Source organism: Setaria viridis, chromosome 5 (assembly GCF_005286985.2).
Source record: "Setaria viridis chromosome 5, Setaria_viridis_v4.0, whole genome shotgun sequence".
NCBI classification, from domain to species: domain Eukaryota; kingdom Viridiplantae; phylum Streptophyta; class Magnoliopsida; order Poales; family Poaceae; genus Setaria; species Setaria viridis.
In genome coordinates, this window is record NC_048267.2 from 10,649,840 (window position 1) to 10,669,024 (window position 19,185).

The 19,185-nt window shown below is 45.1% G+C and overlaps 3 protein-coding genes across 3 annotated transcripts; all 3 read left to right on the forward strand.

Moving 5' to 3' along the window:
* Positions 1-2,869: 2,869 nt before the first annotated feature.
* On the forward strand, positions 2,870-6,192 carry LOC117856718 (acyl transferase 9). The gene is made up of 2 exons (XM_034739090.2): positions 2,870-3,419; positions 5,144-6,192. The coding sequence occupies exons 1-2, from the start codon at positions 2,994-2,996 to the stop codon at positions 5,969-5,971; spliced, it is 1,254 nt and encodes a 417-aa protein (XP_034594981.1). The 5' UTR covers positions 2,870-2,993; the 3' UTR covers positions 5,972-6,192.
* A 1,368-nt stretch (positions 6,193-7,560) lies between these two features.
* On the forward strand, positions 7,561-12,496 carry LOC117856719 (nuclear distribution protein nudF). Its single transcript, XM_034739091.2, has 8 exons — positions 7,561-7,900; positions 8,919-9,102; positions 9,244-9,335; positions 9,733-9,838; positions 10,877-11,085; positions 11,372-11,414; positions 11,567-11,823; positions 11,925-12,496. The coding sequence occupies exons 1-8, from the start codon at positions 7,740-7,742 to the stop codon at positions 12,319-12,321; spliced, it is 1,449 nt and encodes a 482-aa protein (XP_034594982.1). The 5' UTR covers positions 7,561-7,739; the 3' UTR covers positions 12,322-12,496.
* A 1,700-nt stretch (positions 12,497-14,196) lies between these two features.
* On the forward strand, positions 14,197-17,395 carry LOC117855949 (plant cysteine oxidase 2). The gene is made up of 5 exons (XM_034738348.2): positions 14,197-14,654; positions 15,608-15,726; positions 15,833-15,968; positions 16,051-16,272; positions 16,808-17,395. Exons 1-5 carry the CDS (start codon positions 14,408-14,410, stop codon positions 16,924-16,926), a joined length of 843 nt encoding a protein of 280 aa, XP_034594239.1. The 5' UTR covers positions 14,197-14,407; the 3' UTR covers positions 16,927-17,395.
* Positions 17,396-19,185: the final 1,790 nt, after the last annotated feature.

Consider the following 19,185-nt stretch of genomic DNA (forward strand, 5'->3'; position numbering starts at 1 on the left):
ACCGGGTGAAACCCCCAACCAGTACTCAAGAGGGTCACTGGGAGCTCCTGGGGAACTAGCCGTTGGATCCGGTACTAATACTCACATTAATACCGAGTCAAAAATGAACCGGTACTAAGAGCTAGGAACAATGCTCAGTTTTCCATTAGTGGGAGGTAGTCATATCAGCTCATGGTTCTGATTGCCCATATGTCACATATGGGTAAATCGTTTTGTTTCCAGTATTTCTGTGTCAACTAGAATGATGGCCCTCGCATTAGTATATGCACTCACTTTTTTATAGTATATTTAGTTTCCGTTTGGAGCTTTTCAACATTGATTTGTTGTTTACATTTCATGCGATGAGTGTGAAAAGGCAGGGAACAATTCTTAGATTCTTTTACTACAAAAATTAAAAAATTGTCCATTTAGTTATCCAAATCCTAGTTGGAGAGAGTGTGTGGCCTCTAACATTTGGTCTAGTGCACCGTGAATGCCCTAGTAGGCAGATATGTTAACTTAAAATCAATGAGTTCTTGTGTGAAGATCATTTGTTGTACATGACGACCACATCCTATTTATCTTTGCAACCAGAAGCAGATTTATTTATGAAGAAGAGGGGGAATAAGAGAAGAAAACATTGTAGAAAAAGGCTTGCGTTCGAACTCGAAGAACAGAGCCACAACTCAATCTAAATGTTGCTAGACGGATGGCAACATGTTAGCGAAAACAAAAACTCAATTCGTGTGCCCATTGATCAATGATCGAATTAATTAGTCTTGTGACCATAAGTCCATAACGACTTACAAATTTGACCAAAGTTTGTCGACGAACTTGATTATTAAAAATGTCATATTCGTCCCGCCACGGGTCATATTCTAGAAAAGCTTGTTAACATAAATTAAAAAGCAAATTCAATTCGCAAGTTGTGTGTTGTTGTAGTTTTTTTGCTTTCCGAGATCACTGGTATGGGTGTAGATTGTAAACGGTGATCTAGTCGGCGGGGCAGCTACGGCGGGGCATGCGTCGGGCGTGCGGATTGGCTCGGGCACGGCTGCGCCGGCGACCGTGGCTCGGGCGGCGTGGCTCGGCTACGACGACGTCGGCGGCCGGTGCGAGGCACGGCTCGGCTGCAGCGGGGCTCGCGGCCGGCGCGTGGCGGCTGCCCTACTGTGCCCGACTGCGGCGGCGCCCGCATGTGGCGCATGGTGGGGTCCAGCGGCGACAGCACCCGCTGTCGGCGCGCAGCAGCACCCAGCGGCTCCATGGCGATGCGGCTGGGGTTGCGGCCGGGCCCTGCGGCAGCTAGTCACTCTAGTGGCGTCGCGGCGTGCCCGTGCAGTAGACGGGCTCCTAGGTGTTGTGCATCAGTGTGTTGGTGGCACCGCGGTGGTGTGGCCGACAACGGTTTGCTCGGGCGTATGCCAGCGTCGCCGTGGTGGTGTCATTGGCTGCGACCGTGCGGAGGATCACTAGCAGCACCATGGTGGTGGGGCTGGTGGCGCCGGCCGTCTCTTTATACCGTGGTGATGATGCGGGTGAAAACCCATCGCTCCTTGGGATGGCGTCGATGGTGCCATTAGTGTCATGTCCTCCCTGAAGGTGACGTCAAGCATCTCTTGCGCGGACCTTGGTTGGCCCGGTCTTCCCTGTCGTATGAGCCAGGTGAAAATCCAATCCAGGTTGGGCTGGCATAAACGACGTCTTCGACGTCATGGCCTTCTTGAAGACGATGTTAGGCATTTCCGGCGAGGTGGCTTGCTTCGACGATGGTTGTTTCTGAGAGGGTGTTTTCTTTCTTTTCCTTTCTTTCTCTTTCCTTTAAAAAAAGAAAAAAAGAGGATCAAGTCTGTGGTGTTGGTTGTGTGCTGGCTCGTGTCGACGTCCCAATCCGACCGAGCAGAGTTCGTGGAGACTTGGGTCGATGTCCCAATCTGACCGGGCGGAGTCGTCGTTGAGGCTCGTGTTGATGCCCCAATTCGACCGGGCAGAGTTGAGAGAGACTCGGTTGTGTCCCAATCCAACCGGTCGATGTTGTGTGGTTGAGTTGAGTTTGAGTTGTGCGTTGGCGTGTTAAGATGTGGGTTGATCATCCTGGATTGTTTATTTGTTGTTTGTCTAATCTGAACTTATTCTTCTTTTTAATATAATCAGCCGCTCCCCTTGCGTGTTTATAACAAGTCGTGTTTCTGGCTGCGGAACAGCACTACTTATGCAAGGAATCAATCCTGTATTTTGTTCTCCATTGGTTCTGCAATCGCGTTGTAAAGTATGCACACCCATTGAATACTACAGTGGTTAGACATTGATCTCTCTAATGAAGGATCCAGATAGTAATGAAGCACCTCTCTCTGCGTCCCAGGGATTAAAAAAAGAACAAGGACTCCGTTGGAAGGTTCCTACGCTACGCAGGATGAAAACGTGAGAGGACTTTAGCAATGTCCAGACTCCAGAGTCCAGACTGCTGGAAAGGCACTGTCGGTGTCGGCGCAGAAGCATGGCTACTCAAAACTGCAGGCCATTTCGGGTTTTCGCCGGCGTAACAATTTTGAACCTTTGAAACATCGTAGCTACCTCATTTGACTTGATCAAATGTATGGAAGTTTGAAGTAGTCCCTGGATTTGCTCGAGCACGTTCATAATCTGTCAAATCGAGATTCTAGATGATGATCACATCCTATCCAACACCACCTGCGTCTGCCTCAAACGGCAAGCGGCATCTGTACGTCAAACATCCATCCAGCGGCCGATCTCGGCCGTCGCCGCCACCGAACTGGCACCGGAATTCAACGCGCTCTCCCGCGGGCCCCACTCGCCAGCGACACACGCGCCGAACAGTTTCTGCACGCTGCAAGGCCAGCTCCTCCTCCTGTCCATTTAAGACCAGAGCTCAAGCTCAGCGACAGCAAGGCTCGAAGCTCCCGAAACACCACGCCACAAGCCGAGACCCGAGAAGGGGAGGGAGAGTTAGAGCAGAGGCGAGCAGTCGGCGTCGTCGTGGTGCGGCGGTGGCCATGGCGAGCTTCAAGGTGACGCGGATCTCGGAGGGCCCGGTGAAGCCGGCGTCGGCGACCCCGGAGGAGACGCTGCCGCTGGCGTGGGTGGACCGGTACCCGACCCACCGTGGCCTGGTGGAGTCGATGCACATCTTCCGGTCGGGCGCGGACGCGGCCCCGGGCGTCATCCGGGAGGCGCTGGGCAAGGCGCTGGCCTTCTTCTACCCGCTGGCGGGGCGCATCGTGGAGGGCGCCGAGCCGGGGTGCCCCGCCATCCGCTGCACCGCCGACGGCGTTTACTTCGCGGAGGCCGAGGCGGACTGCAGCCTCGAGGACGTGCGGTTCCTGGAGCGCCCGCTGCTGTTGCCCAAGGAGGACCTCGTCCCCTACCCCGGCGACGACCGCTGGGGCGTCGAGCCCCACAACACCATCATGATGATGCAGGTAACCACCGCCAACCAGCCATCCAATCCGATTCCCCCTTGCTCATCCAGCTGCGCCGCACCCCGCCCCCCCCCCCCCCCCCCCCCCTCCTTCTGAAGCATGCGCGATACGTGAGCGCTAGCCGCTAGTGGTGCTGGCTCCGGCCGATTGCGGTTGCGTGCGGGAGGGATTTGTCAGATCCGGGCACGCGCGCGCGGTAGATCTGAGGAAGGAGGTGAGGGGTGAGGCGACGGGGGCGGGCGGAGCAGAACCGAGAAGTCAAAAGCTCCCGGGAAGGTGAATTGGTGGGGGAGGTTGACCGTGTCGGTTAAGGAGGCTGCCACGTGGGTCCCACGCGCTGTCTGACTCCCGTCGCACGATCACATTTTTTTTTTCAGTTTTCCGATCTTTTTTTTTCCCACTCGAAGAAATAGGATTAGTAGTGTGGGCTAAAAACAAAATGCACGAGGAATTAACGGCTGGTGCGCGGTGGCGCGCCGTGCACGTAGTTGGCGGGGCGGTTGGAGCGGACGGCCTGGTGTTGAATGCGCCGGCCGCCGGCCGGTGAGGTTGATCCGCCGCAGATCTGGATGTGGCCGCGCGATCGTGCGCGTGCGTGGTCTGGCTGGCCTCTGGCGCGAGGAACCACCCGGGCCAGACGACGGCCAAAAATTGCCTCGAGATTTCTCACCTGCACGCCGCGTCAGAGGAACCGAGCCGGAGTCACACTGACACTATAGAATTAGTAGAATCCAGTGCTAGGCTTGCGGCTGCCGATCGAACAAAGGCAATTAGCGACAGAAGCCACCGGCATCACCGGCCTTGCGACAGCTGTCGGCGGCGGCGTGACTTTGCTTCGACTCCGGGCTTGGCTTGCTCGGTGCGGCGCTTTACGCGTCGAGAGTTTGGTGGGTTGGTAGGCAGGTCCGCACTTGCGTGGACGGGGGGAGGACTCCCTCTCCGTCGTTGCCTGAACTGAAAGCGATGCCCCGAGATGATACTCTGGGGGTCCATTCCGTTCCCCATTTGCACAACCTAAACACACGGGCTTTGTGGTCGTCCGAGGGGAGGCGTACCGAACCGGCCATGCTCTGACCACGATGTTCCGGCGATCGTCACGGCAATGGCGATCTTGCCGATCGCTGCACGCTTCGACGGGGGGCATGGTCATCTGATCTGACCGGCAGTAGCTGGCCGGTTGTTGTGTCGTTGCCAGCCAGGTACTAGTGGCGCTGTGCTCGTAAATACGTGGATGTGTTGCTTTTGAGCTAAGGCTTTTGGCTAATTGGCTTCTTCTCCGCTTTTAGATACTTTGGTCCACCGACAGGTTTGCTGGGGTTGTTGGAGATGAGATGCGTACAGGCCGCTCATGGAGACCTTTCTCGAGTACTGTAGTCTGTACTCTACACCTTTTAGTGCTGTTGGTTGCAGCTGTGAGTGCTTTGCCACCGCGTGATGGCCATTGCTTTGGCATGTCAGCTCTTATGGCTTGGAAGGACTAGACAGAGCGATGGCTTTTCTCGATTCAGAATTGGCGTTGGTCTCGTTCGATAAAAACAATAATTTATTTGCAGAACAATATGACTGAATAAACCAATTAACAATGTGCCATATCCAACAAAATATGGATTTTCATGATGTTTGCTGAAGTTCCAAGCGAAAATTGTCGTAGACTAGTAGCGTGACATCTTCTTTGTGGCTTGAAATTCGGTGCTTAATTGAATGGCATTCTTGCATGGTTTCAGATCACGAAGTTCACCTGCGGCGGGTTCGTGATGGGCCTCCGGTTCAACCACGCGTCGGCCGACGGCATGGGCGCGGCGCAGTTCATCAACGCCATCGGCGACATGGCACGGGGTCTGACGGAGCCCAAGGTGAAGCCCGTCTGGGACAGGGAGAAGTTCCCCAACCCCAAGATCAAGCCCGGCCCGCTCCCGGAGCTCCCCGTGCTGGCGCTGGACTACATCGTCCTCGACTTCCCGACCGGCTACATCGACGGCCTCAAGAAGCAGTACAAGGAGCACAGCGGCAAGTTCTGCTCGGGCTTCGACGTGCTGACTGCCAAGCTCTGGCAGTGTCGCACCCGGGCTCTGAACCTGGAGCCCAACGCCGAGGTCAAGCTCTGCTTCTTCGCTAGTGTCAGGCACCTGCTCAAGCTCGACAGGGGTTACTATGGCAACTCCATCTTCCCCGTGAAGATGTCCGCGCCGGCCGAGAAGGTGCTTGGCTCGTCTATCATGGAGGTCGTGGACATGATCCGGCAGGCCAAGGACAGGATGGCCGTGGAGTTCTTCCAGTTCGCCAAGGAGGAGACCGACCAGGACCCGTTCCAGATGACGTTCAACTACGAGTCCACCTACGTCTCGGACTGGAGCAAGCTCGGGTTCTCGGAGGTGGACTACGGCTTCGGCCCACCGGTGTTCGCCGGGCCACTGGTGAACAACGACTTCATCGCCTCTGTCGTCATCCTTAAGGCGCCGCTGCCGCTCGACGGCACGAGGATGCTCGCCAGCTGCGTCACCAAGGAGCATTCCGAGGAGTTCATCCGTGGCATGAAGGCAGACCTGCCCTGAACTTCCTTCTTTTATAGATGATGATGAAATGGGTAAACTTGACTGCAGGGAGATGAATGGTGACACAAAGACGCTTTTCTGTTTGGTTAATGCTGCTGTTACTTTTGGTTTGTATTTATTTGTCACATTATCTTGGTTAATACGACTTTTTAGACAGCAAATTCGATCTTCTGTACCATTTGATATGAGACAATAAAAAGGGTATACTGTCCATTTGATTATTTGATGGTCTTTCCTCCTCGGCTACTTCTTAACTCCAATGCTAGCCTACAATCTTGACGGAACAAAGAAAATTTTAGCAACAAAATGGAGAAAGTCAATCCAAAGGTAGATCCTATTTTCTCATTCTCTCATTTTGACCTCTCGTTAACTTTAATTTCCCTAATGTCTATTCGCTTGAAAATTTCTTCTCTCTCAATTTTCAAAGTCATGTGAATTTTAGATGTTGATATAACTGTTCAAAAATTGGACATAGTAAGGTATTAGAATTCAAAGGAATCATGGCTCCTCTCACAGACAAAAATGAACTACAAGAGGGAAGCTCTTATTTTGTAGCTTTGGCCTTCTTTAAATGGTTTCAGAGCCTAAGGGGGTGTTTGGATCCTGGAGCTAAAGTTTAGTCCGTGTCACATCGGATATTCGGATGCTAATTAGGAGGACTAACCATAAGTTAATTACAAAACTAATTGCAGAACCCTAGGCTAAATCGCGAGACGAATCTATTAAGCCTAATTAATCAATCATTAACGAATGTTTACTGTAGCACCATATTGTCAAATCATGGACTAATTAGGCTTAATAGATTCGTCTCGCGATTTAGCCTAGGGGTTGTGAAATTGATTTTGTAATTAGTCTATGTTTAATACTCCTAATTAGTGTCTAAACATTTTATGTGATAGGGGTTAAAGTTTAGCCAGGGATCCAAACATGCTCTAAATAAGAGTGGGCGAGTGGTCCACGTTTGATAAGTTTAGTAATACTTATTTAATTTCACAAATTCATAAATGTTAATACTTTTTATATCAACTTGATCGAAGTTAAAATGGTATGATAAAGTTATAATTGCATTTTTGTTGGAATGAGGAGTGCACAGTCCAGATAAGATTAGCCCATCCCCTACATAACACCTATCTCTTCCTACCTCTTGATGAAATTTCGTTGGTTCCAATAATGTTTATGATTTATTCTTTTCTCAAATATTCAGGAGTTCGTCGAATCATGTTATTAAAGAAGAAGAAAAAGGGTACAAAACCAATTCGAACCATTTCATTTTTTTTTAATTTCAGTAATTCTTTCCAAATTGAATTATATCTGAGTTCTTTTGTGGCAAATAACTCATTCGAACTGATGTTAGTGATCCAGTCTCGAATGCCTTTTCCCCTTTTTTTTAACTAAAAGGCCCTTTTAAAAAATAATTGTATTTTCCGACGTCTTCGATATCAGGAAAAAATTCTGCTGAGGAAAGGAAAATTGCATGAGGAATTATTTTATAGAAGTTACTCCCTCCGTGTTTCAAATTGTAGGTTGTTTTGATTTTTAGGTGTATGGATATATTATTATAATTTAGAAAAGGTAAAACCACCTACAAATTAAAATAGAAGAATTTAAATTCTCCGGGAAAGGCTTTCCGGCTCGTGATCTCGCTCGTTTATTGTAGGCGAACTCGAACTAGATAGGAAACGAAACAAATGCCACTGCCGCAGGGCCGCCCGCCCGGCACGGTGGCCACCGCTGCACAGCCCTAGGGTTCTCGTCGCCCGCGACCGCGATGTCGGCACCGCCGGCGCGGACGCTCGCGGACCTCGATGGCGACGTGCTGGCCCACTGCGCCGGCTACCTCGGCCACCGCGACGTCGCCAGCCTAGCCATGGCCTGCCGGCCCCTGCGCGCCGCCGCCTACAGCGACGCCGTCTGGTACCGCCTCTTCAGGTCGTGACTCTTAACGCCCCCCCTCTTGTATGGTTCAGAACATGGAATTCATCATGCGTTGGTACCTCTCGTTACACATTTGCCTTCGTCTAGGGCAAAATTTTGGGAACAATCGGTATGCCGCTTTGTTTATTGATGATTGGGAATTTGGGATTTGGAGATGGTGCAAGGTTGAAACTTAGGCAAAGTTTTGCGACTTCCGGGGCTGATGCTATCGAGTTATATTATGGATGTGATTTAAAGCTTTCACGGGGGCAAAATTTAAAGCTGGACCTGGGAAAGCACAAGCTTGGAAGAGGAACGATTATTTAGGTTCTGGCTATTTATTAAGTGTAGTGAAGAAAATCTTCTAATTCCATTTGCTTTTGTTTCGATTCAGAGGTTAAGAAGCTCATCCTTGTTGGGCTTGTGATTTATCCCTGATTAGTAATTTTCTTCTTTGGGTAATTAAGCCTGGAATTCTGTTTTGCCCAATCTGGTGAATTTTGCCAGGACATGATCTTTGCTGCTGGACAATGCAGAATTACATATATTTCCTATTAACACTAAAATGTTACCTCCAGCAATTAATTGTATACAATTTTGTGATGTCCACACAAGATTAGTTTTTCAGTGTCTTTCAGTTTCAGCAATGACCATGCATTTTGTTGCTAAATTACCAATGATGGGAACAATGCAATCTTCCATGTTTACAAATTAGGATGCTGAACCTTTGAATAACAGTGAACAGCTTCAAATGGATTAAGTAGAGATGTTATTTCTAATTGTCTATGTTCATGATATTTTTTAATGATATTATTATACATGAAACTTGATGGTGACATACATTGTCAAGAAAATGGCTTTGGCGGATCACTCCTAACAAATCAACCTTCTATAATATCATGATTGTTTGTCTTGTCTCTAGCCTAACCCCAACTTGCTTTGGACTAAAGGCTTTCTTTGTTATTGTTGTTGTAAAAATGATATATTCATCTTATAGTCCACTTAGTTTTCATGTAATTATGTAAACATTCAGGGATCAATGGCCATTTGAGAAGATTTGTGGAGCTGTAGGGCTCAGAGAACTATACATCCGTAGGCACACTGAAGTACATCAAATGAAATTTGATGACCCTCTATCAGCTATTTTTCACCTAAATCCTGCGGAAACATCACCGAGCCACCTAATGCTTGATAAGAACTCTGTCTGGTTGTCTCAGGTGAGTAGAAATAATAAGATCTGTTTCATCTTTTATTTAGCAGAAGATCTGCTCTTTCTCTTAACTACTAGTGATTGTTCTAATATCAAGACCTTATTTTGTCTGAACCTACATATATGATGTGTCGTTTCTTCTGTGCAGGGTTCAGTTGCCAAAAAACTTAGTTTTGATTGGCCGGTATCTGGAGTGGTGGAGACTCACAGAAATCATAGTGCAAGGATCACTTGTATGAGGTAACTCTAAAACAAATAACTGTTGCTCAAATTTGCCATCTGTAGATAATTCAGACCAGTTTATGTAATGTTGAACTTGTTCTTTCCTCAGTCTCAATCATAATTATTCTTGATTTGTGAGGAGAATTAAGGGCTGCCAATTAAGCCCTTGATTTTCCGCAAGTATAATCCCCTAAATAATGATCAAGAGAGTAAAAATTTTATCCTTCACTGTCTTGTAATTGTAGTTATATTTATACTTGGACATTTTTCCTGAATCATGATTCTCATAATTTCTCCATGTGTCTTCGCTACAACTACGATACGGATGCATGTAGTGCTAATGTGCTACTTGTATCCACCCTGATAGCTGAAATAGCAGCACTTGATTCTAAAGTATTCTTTGTTAACCGTGCAGGTCATTTTCACTGATTGATACCCCACTGTTTCGAAGTGATACACAAAAAAATGAAAAAGCATTAGTCACTTCAAGCACAGACAGAACAATCCGTCTTTGTTGGAAGGTACCTCATTTTGACATTTTAATACCCTGTTGATACTGCTGTCCTTGCCTACAGCAGGAACATTGCTTATGGACATCTGCATTTTTTTACATGCTTTGAGGGGATATCCTCCGCAGAAGGACAAGATCATATCATGAAAGCCTTCTCCCTTTGGTTAGAAAACTTACATTAAGTGGGATCAATTGCATCTGCCTCACCTATTGTCAATTTTCATGCCATTTTCCTTTTCATTACTGGCTTCTGGTGTGTATATAAACCATAGTTCTTCGTCCTATGCCATTGTGAGTCCCTTCACCTGCGCTAGCTTCAGTATCTATTATTATAGAAAGTTGTGCTTCTGTTCCTCCTCAGTCCTCACTTTGCCTTGTCAGCCTTCTGTGTGCTTCCGCGTGAGGCTATAACATGCTGTTGCGCTCTTGTAGTCGTGTACAGTTGTACCGCATCTTTTGTCACTCTTTTTTCAATATTATCTTCTTACTCCTAGTATGCTTAGGTTCTTCTAGATCTGCCATGGGCCATGGCGTCACAATATTACTTGAAAGTGTCACAGTTACACGTCGCCAAAGGTTGAGATGGCGTAGCGAGACTTTTTTTATTATTTAAAGTAGCATGTTTTTTTGACAACATAAGTAATGAAAGCACATCTACAGTGGTTTATGGTTTTGAAAATATATTTAGTGTCTTTTTTTATAGAAACTTTTGCAGTTCCAAATTTCACTGGCACATAGATGAATGGGACTACTTACACTTTTGGCTTTCTTTCTCAAGTTTCCACAAAGTCTATTTATGATAAGCTTCCTCTCTTAGCCTCTGACATGGGTTTCACCCTCTCTGATGAAGGTTTTGCCAATTGTAATGTGATATACAAATGTAGACCTTCATGATTGGCTGATCTCAAGCTTTTCTATTTGATCTTACTTGAGACCTTGTCTGACTTGTGTACTATGAGTCCATTGCATACATGCCTTGTTAGGTCAGCTTTACCTCCATTGGATGCAAAAACTGATGTTATGAGGGGTCTTAACATTTTGTATGTAGGGTCACTCACGCTGTTACAAGGGCCATTCAGCACCAGTCACCGCTCTGGTTGATAAGTTGCTTGTGGATGGTGAATCTAAAGTACTTGCAAGTGGAGGGGAAGACTGCACCATTCGCCTATGGTCTATGAGTACGAGGGCGAAAAATCACCCTCTAATAGCAACATTTCATGGGCATGAAAAAGCATTGTCATTTTTATCTGTTACTCGGTATGTACTCTCGAACTATCTTAATGCAACGCACTAGACTGTTAGAATTCATATTATGCTGTTAACCCATACTTCCATATAGAGTACCAGTGTTGCTCAAGTAATGATTTTCATTTAATTTGATTCTCACTGTGTGCCTTCAGCATATGTTTCTGACTTTGCACAGCTTCGTGTACCTGCGTTATATAGAAGGGAAAAAACTACTCATACCATGTTATGACATATTAGAATCATGATCATCGGATCAATTTCTTAGTAACCCTTCTCCCTCTCTATTTCTTTTCAGGCATAAGTCCTCCCTGTTGGTGAGCTGTTCCAAAGATTCAAAGGTAATAGAACAGCAGTAGCAAATATCTGGTAAACCACAATGAGAAAATGTAGTTGAGCCTAAATTTGTTAGTGCCCATCTCTTCTGTTCTTTACTAAGTCATTTACTTTAGGAACCGTGCTACATTCTTTTCATGTTGGTATGTTGTATCAGGTTAAAGTTTGGGATACAGTGGCTGCTTCCAGTGGTTCATCGTCATGTGTAGGCAGTACTCACATCAACTCAAGCGGTCCACCAATTGCACTGAAGTGCCATGAATCCCTTTGCTACATGGTCGCTGGATCTGAAGTGACAGCGATCGACTTGAGGACAATGAAGAAGGCTTCTGTTCTTGCACTCCACAACCATGGAATACTTTCTTGTGAGATGCTGCCTTCCGAGTGGTTAATATGCACCGGCACAAAAGACAAGTAAGATTGCCAAATTCGTGCAACTAATGTTTTCTTTTATGCTTCAGTTTTTATTGAAATCGTGAAACCTAGACAACTACTCATCATTATTTGTTGAGCAGGGCTCTCCTTTGGGATATCCGCAAGGGTCAAGAACTCCCAAATGCAGTGGCGGAACTGCATTCAGATGGCCCAGTGACTCTGCTTCACCTGGATCCATATAAGGTGGTGACCGGGGTACCATCAGACTGCGAGGTCCATGTCTGGGAAACTCGAACAGGGGAACTGTTGAACACATTGAGCTGTGGTGAGCCTGCAGACTTGGGAGGGAGAAGCAGATTGTCAGCCATGGCTGTGGACGGGTGCAGGATCGCCATGGCGGGCAGCTCTCCAGAAGGCAGTGTGTTTCACTACCGGGACTTTGTGAAGTCTTCAGCCCCTGTATCTTTGCCCGGCAAGGAGGTTTCCAGGTTCTGGCGGCCCCAGTTCGGCTACAACGATAGCGATGATGAAGAATAATTTTTAATTTAGTTAAGCTATCTCACCGGAGCTTCAGTTTTGGCTACTGGCTGTTGTAAAACAAGAGATAAATGATTGTAAATGAGCGTGATTTTTGAGGTTATGTATTCGTTTGTGAGGTTTAATAAGTATATCTCGCCACTGGCCTTTGTAGTGTAAAATGTGCATCAAGTCAGATGAGCATCTTTGTCAACCGGGCCTGGGTGCCCAGCGCGCTTGCATCATGCGTGCAGGATTCTGCAACAACGTAGTATACCAGAGGTTACATTACCATGGGCGCCGCTGGTGTTGGTCAACATACCGCTTTGTTTGTGTTCGTTGCTTTGGAGTTCCTAAGGATAATGCTCCAGGTATCGCGCCTCTGCTTTGCTCTTCATTTATGCCTGCAACTCCAAAGCTTCATGGAATGATCAGACAATTCCCAGGCTTTATAGTTTATATGCAGTAAAGTAATAAATAAAAATGCATACACGATCAGCTACAAGCATCTTTTTTTAGATCAGCTTCAAAGTATCTTGATGCCTTATAAAAAAAGGACTCCCTCCGTTCCAAATTATAAGTCATTCCAACTTTCTTGGAGAGTCAAATCATTTTATGTTTGACCAAAATTATAGAGAAAATCATAAAAATTTATGGCATCGAATAGATATACTATGAAAATATATTTAATGAAAAAACTAATGGCACCTATTTGATATCATGAATGTTAGCACTTTATTGTATAAATTTGGTCAAACTTGAGATGCTTTGACTCTCCAAGAAAGTTAGAATAACTTATAATTTGGAACGGAGGGAATATCATAATACCCGGAAAGGCTCACAGTCACAGGCTTTTTATCCAAAAGGAATCCTGTGCAAAAGGCAACAAAGGCTACGGCATGTTTCTGCAAGCGAGCACTGGTCGTCATGAGCACGCGAATCCTACCAGCTCTGCATTGTACATGACAAAATAGGCATGCAATAACAAAGGGAGAAAAGGACCCGGACCCCCCTCCCTGCAGGTTTTCCAGGGCTGTTTGGCTCGCAGCCCAGCCCACAGGAATGTCTGATGCCGATGGTCTCTGGTTTGGTTTCTCTCCATGCAGCTTATAAAACTTCGAACCCAGTTTTCCTTGTGTGGCGTCACCGCCGGCAACACAAAAGCACGCCGAGGGCGACGAAAAAGCAGCGAGAATAGTAGTTCTGCTACCGCTTTAGCTTTAGCGTATAGGAGGCAGAAATATCATTGCCCGAAGTCATTTGTTTGGAAGATTTTTACCGAGGTAGCGTTCCTACTAACTCGCTGTGGCTATTAAGCTCTTACTAACAACACGGAAGTTGACACAGAGACATTCTTATCTGCATCGCAAATTCCAATGTGATGAATTCGACATTTTAAAACGCAAACAAGAGAGATGGCACCGAACACGTACACCTCATTACATGATTGCTATTACACAGGAGAGATCAACCAAAGACAAAAACACTCAGGGCTGATCATCTTCGCTTTGGAGTTTACATTTGGTAGTTTCATTGTTGTGACTTTGCATTTTCATTGCACAACAAATTGAATGATATGGCCCTCTTATTCATCGCAAATACAAACATTCCACTAGTAGCAGTTAGAACATGCATACTTCACAAATTTCAGACACCAATACACCATTCACAATTCGATTTGTACATTTAGTTGTGGAATATTTACAAAATATAAAAAAATTGCATTTTAGAAAACTATTTTTATTCAAGAGAAATATATTTATGTAACTTTTAAATATCCAAACCTTAACACGCTAACAACAATTTCTAATCGAAGTTTGAAATGATTGATTGTGCTGCTGTCTGTAGGAAGTATTTTGTTTCAATACGAAGCCGTGTAGCAAAAAGCATTTTGCAGTACATAGAATATTCACAAGTCTAAAAAAGAAGTACAGAATACTCACCAGTCTCCACGTTCACTATAAAAATCTTCGGTTACTCCTAAATTTCCCCAGCCCACTCAAGAACTCCGAACGCTTGCTTGGCAGCCGTTGTCCAAAACCCTTCGCCTCTAGACCCCATCGCCATCAGCTCTCCTCAAGCCCTCCGCATTCCCGCGAGGGCGTTGATGCAGGTGAAGGCCAGCGGCGGCCTCCCGGAGCTGGAAGGCAGCAGGTCGGCGTCGAGGGTCGGCGGCGCTATCCGTCGGCGGCGGCAGCGACGGCCGCGGCGCGGCGCGGGGGCGCCCCAAGCGATGGCCGCGCCCGTCACCGCCGTGCAGCGGCTCTTCGAGGCGTGCCGCGAGGTCTTCAACGGCGCTGATCCAGGCGCGGTTCCACCACCAGCCGGTATCGAGAGGGTCAAGTCCGTTCTAGGTAATTGATTCTCTCTTCATCTCGTGGTTCCGGAGATCGCGACTTTGTGCTCGTGGTTGTGTGCATGCGTTATGTTCGACGTTATAGATCTGTGTCCAATTCGTTCATAGAATCGTAGTTCATCGTTGGGTGGGGACGTAAGTAACCATGCTGATCCTGTGGTGAAGTTTCTGGTTTTCTTTAGAGATGAGAATTACACTTCGGTAGAAACGGGGAACACGGATTGTTGAGCCGCTCAAAAAAACTGAACAGACTCTAGACTCATCTAGTATATACATGCAATTGCTTGAGGTGGATTCACCAACTTAGACTCTTACTTCTTCTCAAGAAGGAAATCTTCTGCAAATAAATAAACCAGCAAGCGACCAATGGAATAGCACATTGGATTTTGATGTAACTACCATGCTGTGATGCAAATGTGCAATGCCAGTTAATTTGTGGCGTGATTTAGCTGCAGCTTGCATGTAGCATGCTATTGGTCAGAATGAAATACACAATGCAATGCCTGACTTGTGCCAGTTGTATGTTCCTTGTGAAAATAAAGACTACTGGGACAATAACAGAAACCATGTGCTGCCCATGGTATATACACACACATATGATGAAACTGCTGGTATTATCTCGCTTTGTGGGGGTGGGATACAATCAAGATTACGTCCATCTTGGAGCTGCACCAGGGGTCTTTTTTATTTCATTTGACCGCCTAAAGCTTGCCAGGTACCACGAATAGTTAGTGACAATGCACTTGCCTAGCTAGCCCAGTTGAGCATGTTTCTCGAATAATGGCAATGGTGGAGAATATTTATTTATTCCTCCTGATGGATGTACTATGATGTTAATTTCTTCCCGAGTTCCAGTTAAGAGAGTCAGCAACTGCAAGAGAGTTGAACTGTCCAAGTTTCACGCATATTTTCTGTTCTGCTGATATAGGTTTCGCCATTTGTGTCCCGCAGATAGTATCACAGCAGCAGATGTTGGTCTAATTCCCAACATGTCATATTTTCGACGTGTTGATCCCCGTGGCACTCCTAAAATCACGTACTTGCACCTATACAAGTGTGAGGCTTTCTCGGTATGCTTATTCATCACTAAAAAAACCACAAATATTGATTTTTTAGCATATATTGAAGCTTCACGTTGGATTATTAAAGCGTATATGTCTGTACTTATTCCTACAGATCGGCATCTTTTGTTTGCCTTCAAGGGGTGTCATTCCTCTCCATAATCACCCTGGGATGACTGTGTTTAGCAAGCTTTTGTTTGGAACCATGCATGTGAAATCTTATGACTGGGCAGCCCAACAAGACGCACCTGGTATGATTATTTTCCCTAAGCATAACGTTCTCACACATAATCTAATAAATTTCTTTTGTTTTCTCTTTTCCTTTGATCTTAGATGTCCCATTGCAAGGACCACGTTTGGCAAAAGTAAAGGCTGATGGCATCTTGACTGCACCTCGTGAAACATCGGTACTATATCCAGAAGATGGTGGTAATATGCATTGCTTTACCGCACAGAATGCTTGTGCCGTGCTTGATGTCCTTGGCCCTCCATATGATGATGGCAGGGGAAGGCATTGCCAGTACTACAATGTCTCTTCCTCTGCAATCTCTGTTGGTAAGATTTGTTACCTGAGTTAACATGGCTGATACATTCGATGTTACAGATGGAATATCATTGCTTCTTAAACCAGCAATTTTTGGCTCGGCCTAGTATGTTTATCTTTGGATTCAACATTCAGCACGTATCCTTATCCAAATATGTGTATAGAAATTAAATTCTAGCATAAAATAAATAAGATATTGATATGCATATCCTATAACCTGCCCAACTTGTTAAATTTGTTTGTCTGTCCTTTAAAATTATATGATTGTAGTCCCATATAAAACATTGGTTGAGCAAGCGCGTCATGTCTTTGTTCAATATCTTCCTAAAATGCTCAATCCAGAGGGACTCTTTGTTTGTGCCAAAATAACTATCAGGCTCCTACTCACTGAAAGTACGTGCTAAAACTACTGTGAATGTTGTCTACTCACACCTTAAGTTCAATATCCTGTACCGTGTTCCCTTGTCATATTACACATTGTAACTTGTAAGCATACTAACAGAAAGATAAAATACTGCTAACTGACTTGCGAGGTGCATTTTACAGGAGGCTCGATGATATTGCCTGGAGCGGATAGATATGAGTGGCTGGAGGAGAGTGAACCACCAGAAGATTTTTATCTTGTCGGATCAACATACATGGGCCCAAGAATTTTGGACCATTGAACTCCTGTGCATGTGAGGCTGCCTTGGTTTCTTGGAGCACGTGTTTGGTGTAAATACATTGCTGAAAGGAAGGTGATCAAATGAAATCAGTACATAGAGAGCTGGGCCTTGGGCCTTCCGTTGATCATCATCACTTCAACTGGAAGACTGTAATTGCTTAGTAATAAGCAATGAGAACAAGGAACGTGCTTGGCAGCTCAATAGATTATGTAGCTCCTTGGTGTATATATATTCTTGTTCTTTCCCCCAGTATTCAGTCTGTAGCATCTATCAGTTAGCATGATATTTAGTCGTACCCATTCTTGGGTTGCCAAAAATGTTGCCTGATTGATATGACCTTCTGCAGTGTTGGAAATTGTTGAATTATTGGATCTCGTCTGTGTTCTTCTTTCCTGAGCGCATAAATTTCACTTGTGAATGCATACCCATTTGCTGTACCAGAAGAAAGCAATGGGAATTATTGGTTTAATTACCTACTATGAATGAAATGTGAAATAGTCAATTTGGTTACATACATTTTTTCTCTGATTTATCCGGCTACAGCTGCTTACAGAATATTTTGGATGCTTTTGCTACTTGGCTGTACACATTCAACTCTTCTATTCAAAGGAACATGATGTCTTGCTTGTCTGGGGATTCACATTAGTTGGATATCATTCTCTTTTCTTTCAGTTGCTCTGTCCTTATTTTCTGATTATTTACCAGTTGCCCCAGCAGATTGTATTTTCTTTCTTGTTTGTTTAGGATTCATCTTGGAGTGCTGGACTCTTGTTACTATACTTGTTTTAGTATTGTTTGTACTCTTAGGGTTTCTGCGAACTGATTCCCAAATAAAAAAAACTGCTTGCAGACAGTTTCCCATCGTTATTTACATCATGAAAATGCAGGGGGCTTAACTTTAATCGCTAAAATATTTAACTTTCTGAAGCAGCTGTAGATATCCAGTATCATACATATTTCTGTTTTCTAATGCTTTTTCTGGACAATAATATCACCACCTAACCTTTTCTTGCAGCACAAGAAGCAGCCCTAACTGCAAAGGATGCATGTGCTAAGAACCAGACAGCTAGTGGAAAGGAGACAAGCCACCGTTCATTACTCCATCGCTGTTCACAAGGAGTATATAAAGTGTGTCGCAGATAGGGAGTTCTTTCTTATCCATCTAGATGGCGTGCATAATTAAATGGTCTCTTCAGTAGTTTAATGGCTTCATGACAGATAAGTGTTTTTGGAGAAATTTGATCAGAATGAAGAAATGGAGGGGCATAATGATAAGCACTAATTGGTCGTCGTTATTCAAACTCATCAAATATTACTCACTTCGGACTGAATTGTTTGTTCTTTCCCACAGGATATCCCAGAGTTACAGTTATGCTTCCGTATGAATAAGACCTTGATCCATCACACAATTGTAGCTGTATTTTATCCTGTTACAATGTCAAACATGTATTGTCACCAGAGATAAGAGAAGTCTCCTGATTTGCCGTACAATATTATCACAGCCCAAGCTGCCGATGCATGTGTTCACACATTACAAATCCAGGGTTGACATTTAAAATGTTTAGTTGCTGAAGAAAGAGGTGAGCACCCCTTGGCCCTTGCAATTTTATCTTCATTGGACAAAAGGTTGGTGTGACCGGATCGTCTTTGGTTTTCTCGCACCAACTGTAAGGCCCTGTTGGTTCTTTAGAAGTTCCTAAAATTCCTATCACATCGAAATTCATGTTACATCGAATGTTTAGATACTAATTAAGAGTATTACACATAAACTAATTATAAAACCAATTGCACAGATGGAGGCTATTGCGAGACGAATCTATTAAGCCTAATTAGTCCATAATTTGACAATATGGTGCTACAGTAAACATGTGCTAATGATGGATTAATTAGGCTTAATAGATTCATCTCGGGAATTAGCCTTCATCTGTGTAATTAGTTTTATAATTAGCTCATGTTTAGTCCTCCTAATTAGCCTCCGAACATTAGATATGACATGAATTTTAGTCCGGACTAAAGATCCAAACACCCCTAAACAGTTGACATTTGAATTAGTCATTCCTTTATTCTGCTATAATATATAGCTGATCGTTGATTAGGCCGTCAATTATTGCATCAATGGTCTTGGCACAGGTGTAATCTTGAAGCTGATCTGCTTGAGAAATTTTTGGGTCTACTTTCTCAGAATTGCTTAAGCAGTACCACCTTAGATGCGGACAAGCTGTCATTTGCCCATGCTTTCCAAGTAGACTTGAGAACCAT